The 6,603-nt window shown below is 29.4% G+C and overlaps 1 protein-coding gene across 1 annotated transcript; it reads right to left on the bottom strand.

Moving 5' to 3' along the window:
- Positions 1–453: 453 nt before the first annotated feature.
- Positions 454–1,517, bottom strand: LOC116185785. The gene is made up of 2 exons (XM_031511016.1): positions 1,257–1,517; positions 454–851 (listed from the first exon to the last, which is right to left on the bottom strand). Exons 1-2 carry the CDS (start codon positions 1,489–1,491, stop codon positions 820–822), a joined length of 267 nt encoding a protein of 88 aa, XP_031366876.1. The 5' UTR covers positions 1,492–1,517; the 3' UTR covers positions 454–819.
- Positions 1,518–6,603: the final 5,086 nt, after the last annotated feature.

Below are 6,603 nucleotides of genomic sequence, written 5' to 3'. Positions count from 1 at the left end.
GAGAATAATTATTTAGTTTTATAATTCGTAAAATTTCTTCTAAAATATACTTACTATATTTATAAATTATTTAAAATTTTTAAATTTTAGAAATATCTATATAATTTTTAAATTCTTTTGACATAAAGCTACAAAATTTTTGTGTGTTTTTAAAAATGCTAGAAAATATTGAAAAACGCTTTATCTATCGAAAATATTTACTACCAATATTTATACAAACAAAATCTGAAATAAAATTTGTCTGTGTTAGTCAAATGCGTAATATTTCAAACTATTCCAAGTATAGAAATTATAGATCACAATGATTTCTTTAATGATTTCTTCTCTATAAATTTTAAATAAAAATCATGGCAATAAATAGTTTCGTAAATTTATCTTTATTAAAACAATTTATCAATTTTTTCATTATTTCTTTTGTCAAACAATCTAAAATAAATTCTTTTCTCATGAGAAATGAAGGAATGAGAACAGACATCCTGCATATTTCAAACATGTTAAAATTTTAAACTCTTGAATAATGTTTTTAATCATAATGATTAGCTTAAAAAATTTCTTTAAAAAACGATGCTGGTAGTCAAACCTTTATGAAAAGGATCCGTTGGAATTCGATTGAAAAAAGAAATAACTTTACAATTGGATTCATTCTCGAGATCTCTCGCGTGACAAGCGTCCTATATATCGGACCCGTATCTCTGCATCTTCGTACAGGCAATATGGGTACTTTGAGATCTTTGAAAAAACGAATCATTATGAAAGTATCTTCGCGTTTTCACCCGTATGCGTTCAGGAATATTTTAAGTGTGATCTTCGAGCATCATTCTAACGAAACCAAGGTTGGCCAAATACATTCCCTGAAAGAAATAAAATAAGTATAGTGAAGTACGAGAATTTAGATTCCCGATGCGATCCATATTCTGCGGGTTATTTTAAATTATTTGTGAATATCGAAGAAATTTATTATAGAATATTATTCATATCGATTAAATTTATGGTATTAAATTAATAAATTATTTAATTACAAATGGTACGTTTTAAAACTTTTATCAATTGTGAGGAATTTTTAGGTTAGATTATAAAAGATAGGTTATAAAAGTAATTTTTATAGAGACTTACACATGATTAATTATTCTGATAATAAAAATTGTCATATTTATTGGTATCATAATTAATTTTGTCTTTTGATAAATATCTAATCTGCGATTAATCTGCTATAGTATATGTTTCTCTTTTTCGTTTGTTATTAATATATAAAGTACCAGTGGCCAGACACGCTCGGCATGTGGTCAATGATAGAACTTCTAATGTTCGTATTCTGTGTTCTTCAGCCGTATTTACCAAGGGATGCTGGTGGACAGATGTGTAAGTGGGTATAGTTCCCTTATAGAAAGCTTCCAATGACCTCCCATGACTAGAGGCAGACCACATATTATTAATCGGATAAAAATAAAAATGAATTTCAGATTTGAATTTTCGATCGAAAAATATTTCCATTAAAAATTTTTATGAATAATTTAACTTTTTACAAAATAATTATAAAAAGATAGATATTTCTTATTTATTTTATACATACTTTTTACATTCAGAAATCAAATAAAAATATCGATTTGTTCTTCAAAAATTAGTAATATGTTAAAAAAAAAAATAAAAATAAAATTCATTGAAACTCAAAGTAAAATAGAAAAAAAAACGAGGAGACATCGATTTAGGTAGCAGGATTTTTTCTAATCGATTTGAATTATTCCTACGCATCTGTGCATGAACTCTTTCGCGTATCAAGCACGCACAATGAATAACAAAAGCACGACATATTTAACATGTACATGTGCATCTTCGTTCCTCGAGGATAGGTGGCGTAACGGCGCCAATCGAGTGAAGCGTGTCTATTCGTAGCTTGTGCACGTTCAACCGTAATGGATGTGCGGTTCGAAATGTGAACGCGATCTAGTGTTCTCGAGATTTCAGCGTCAGGGAGTCGATTGTGGGGCGTGATGAAAGAGAAGCAGAAATTGAAATGCGGAGTCAAAAGTTAGCAAACACTAATCCTATATTTTATTGCATTTCTTTCTCGCATAAAGCATTTATGCGACATTTTTATTTTAGAAAAATTGTATGTACAATGCATTAACGAAGTTTAAGATTAATAGATTGATGAGATTAATGAGATTAACAATTATAAATTTTAAACTTTCGAGAAATTTATTTTTATTCATTTTACTTATAAATTTTTCAAATTTCTAGAGATATCCATTATAGATAGTTAAGATTTTGTGCAATTTATGTAATATTATTAATTTGAATATTTTCAAAATGTCAATAAATATAAATGATTAATAAATTATATTTTTGAAAATATTAATAATATTTATATTTGTATGTTATAATTTTTTAAATAATTTTAAAGTTTAGGTTGATACCAAATACATTCTATAAATCTATGAATACATTTAGATATATTTAACAGAAGCGTGTCTCGTCAATAGATATCGTTCCTTTTTTTTTTTTAATCAGTGTGTAAAATCTATTGGTTATTACCCATGCACTTATGGTCACCATCTCGTGCTGATATGGTGAGCTATGCATAGCTTATTTTCATGTATTTTCATAGATAAGATCAGGTAGCACGTGGCGAGGCACGCGTTCTCCCCTCATCGTAAAACAATTCAAATCGATCGGCTAATCGAAGTAGTTCTGCAATTCTTTCTCACGTTTCAACGAAATTTTTCTGTAAATTGTACTTCATGAGAATTTTTATCGATTTAATAATAAATTAATTTAACATACGTACTTATATTAATAATTTCATTATTTCATTAAAAATTATTTATCTCAAAAACAAGAATATGCTAAAATTATATTATCTTAATTTATTTCACGATATGCAATCACCCCATTTTTAAGTCTCCATTACATTTTAAAAACCATAAAAATAAAAAAAAAAAAGGTGGCGCAGGTGGTGGTATATTTATCAATTATAATGCAAAGTGTCATGAATCTATTTTCCATTGTTATATATGAACTCGTACAATGTCTTTATCTTATCGTGTCATACGACACCCTCTGCAAACCAGGATTCGGTAAACTATCGTATGTGTTTGATGTCGCGATAATTATATTTGATCACCGTGGATCGAGAAAGAAGGAAAGTTGCTTGATTACGTGTAACTTTTAACCTAAACGACTAAAGCTGTGTGACGGATCCGCATGGAAGAAAATTCGATTTTATTTTACAGGATAGGCGATAGCGAATTCTGAAACAAGATTCGAAACGTTCATTTACAGAAACGATTGATTGTAATTTTGAATTATTCAATATTAAATAAAAATTTGTAAAAAAAATATTGATCTGCTATATGGTTTTCATTATATAATATAATCATTCTATTATAATAATATTCATTTAATAATCAACTACTCCATCAAAAATGTATTTCATGCGCATTCTTTCTCACTCTTCATCTTTTTTCATCCGCATAAGGATGGTCGTATATCCTTAATTTCCTTCGAGCGTAAAAATCTGGTCCCTTTTACGCCTAGGTGTGCCAAAACAAATCCGGTTGAAACGATAGGTTAAACCGCGCACGCGCATTACTTACATTCATGCGTATTCGGTGTTCTGGTGTGTGAAAATGCACACGTGCCATTGCAGCTCGTGCACGAACGACCCGACGACAGAGAGAAAAGATGACATGTTTGTGGCCTATAGTATATGCCACGTGTGAGCACGAATACATACGGAGGATGGAGCCCGGTGTACCTAAAGTTCCAAGGGGGGTGCACGACCCCCTCATATACACACATGCAGATAGGGCCAGGTGGTATGACGTGGCTCTCTTATGGGGGCGCGTATGGGGTTCTTCTGCAGGCAGCTGCAACTTGATTCCGACAATGCACCAGCACAAAAAAGTCCAGAGGAAAGACCACCGTGGCTTCATGGCATGGCCTGTACTGCGATTACGGAAAGGACAGGAGTGTGCACATAGGCTTAGATACCTCTCCTAGTTTTGCTTTTGGAATTTGGATTGCGATTGCTGATGAACATATTGGAAATAGATACTTATGTATTATTTAATTTATTTTTGTTCTTTTACTTTCCTCTTTGGAAAAATCCTTATATTTACTTTTTTTATATGTTTTAATATCTTTAAATTTAATAATAAAATTTGATAGTACGTATTTAATTTAATAACTAGATTATAGATTTTAAAGTATTTTTTTATTCGATTACATCTATAAATAATATTCATCGAGGAATATATTATTTTCAGGTAAAATATAAGTTCATAAAAGCTATAACAAGTCTTACGCCAATGTATCAGTAAAAGACGTCATATGCACCTTGAGCACGCTGTCTCGAAGACATGTGCGTTTGTAAGAATTATGACGTCACATACAAACATAGAAGGAAGCAGGTTGTATTGAAATCACGGTTGTGGAGCAGCTTGAGGTATGCCTGAGGTATGGGGGGTCCATTCATTGAGATATATCTTTGGCGCGTGCTTTCTGGAGGGGGCACAAAGACGTTCACCTTAGGTTACAGAGAAAATGAACACAAAGGCGATTAAGGGTACATTCTCCTATCGGGTGTATACACGAGAAATGCGCAAGGTGTATGTTTATTCTAGTAAGAAATCAACCTGAACATTTACTCTCGACCTTTTTTTCGAGATAAGAATAAGAGACTTAAAGGAATTTATATACGCGAGATATATTATGATTAATGCTGTAATCTGTACATATCTATGTTATTACATAAAGTAATATTAATTGATAAATTTTTATGATAAATAAATGTACTTAAAAGAATAAAGTTTTTGTAAAAATTTTATAATCTTAAAATGATCATGTTAACTTGTGTTACTTAATTACATTACATTACATGCTGTAATTATACTGATGTATCATTGTAAGTAGCTATCAAACATTTGCCTCTGATAATGCATTCAATCATAGTAAGCCCCTCGTAGGAGCAAATATTTGTGCAGGAAAGATTATTCGTGAACTAAATATGTACATATCTTCGTCATCAATTCAACATTGCTATATTGGAATGTCGGTAAAATATAAAGAATATGACTGTAATCCATATTATTTTAACTTTAAGAGAAATCATTCGATCTCTTGAACTATGCTATGTGAAATAATTTTTCTGTAACAATGAAATAATTAAAAAATCATTAATAAAAAAATTATTAAAATTAGATTTTATTTTATGTAATATAATATTTAGTAATAATTTTTTTCTTTTTTCGAATAATTTTTTTTTACACATAACCTCACTTTCCACTTATATATTATTATCATTCATTCTGTTACATCCTCCAGAATGCAGACTTGCACAAATATATATCCAACTGTTTAACTAGAATATCCAATTCCTTTAATTACATTGTAACACAATCATTGAGATAGATCATTGTAATAAAGTTCTGTTCTTTTTAATTAACAGGCACGTGTTTGTTTTAAAAGCAGTACTATATCTGCTATTCTGTCACTTTGAATATCCCATATGGCATAGTCTATTTATGTATGTAACATTACGATGCTTAGCTATTAATTAATTGAATACATATTTAGTATGCAGATAAATGTATCTCAGAGTGGTCATCGGTACTGTCGCGTTCCATGTGCACGCACGCATGGACTTCTTGAAATGTTTTTAATTGCGATGATCGCATCATATATGGAAACAGAAACAGGTAGTTAATTTAAAAAACAAAAAAATATATCGATAATATTTTGATATTCATAGAATATTGTAGAAAAATTTTTGTTAGTAGTATTATTAATATCCTGTTTTTATTATGAATTAATTTTTATATCAATATCCAAATTAGGTTAAAGTATATTTTTTCTTAAAAAATTAAAAATTTTTAACATTTCTATTAAAAAATTTTCAAATCATTAAAGTGTCAAATTTATTCAATTATTATATATTAATTAGCATATTTATGTTATTAATTCATGTTATTGTAAAAATTAAAAATGTTATATGAAATATTACAATTTATTCGAACATAAATTAATTTCTTACTTCAAACAATTTTGATGCCTGCGTGTTAATAAGTACAAAAAAGTACAAAAATATAATTTAAGAATATGGATAGAATATTTTAAAGGTGCATCAATAGTCGATTTTTACTTTCCAGGATGATCGAAAGGAATGATCGAAAGAAATCAGATTCTTAAATTAGGGTAGGATCCTTCAATTGATGAATTGCAACTAATTATACGTTTTAAATCCATCAGAAATATTTAGGGCATCATCACGTTATTCGAAGCGTGACATATTTAATTCAATTAGAGGTTATGTACAAAATTAATAAAAATTAGCTTCTTTTTCATTTTCCCTCTATCATTTTTTTCTTAATAATAAAATACTAAAAATATCATCACAAAAAATGAACTATTCACACAATGAACAATGTACACATCATAATTATTATATTTAAATTCATCTTCTCTAAAAATTCCTGCACACATACATAGGGTCATACCATGAGCAATACCGTGAAATTCGCTGAAGTTCGCAGATTTATCGTCGATGTTCCAATCGATGAATAGAGTTGGCATGCGTCTGAAACAACGTGGTCGTGGAAGGGGAAG

The sequence above is a fragment of the Apis dorsata genome, unplaced genomic scaffold (assembly GCF_000469605.1).
Source record: "Apis dorsata unplaced genomic scaffold, Apis dorsata 1.3 scaffold_279, whole genome shotgun sequence".
Taxonomy (NCBI): domain Eukaryota; kingdom Metazoa; phylum Arthropoda; class Insecta; order Hymenoptera; family Apidae; genus Apis; species Apis dorsata.
This window is presented reverse-complemented; position numbering and strand designations above follow the sequence as displayed.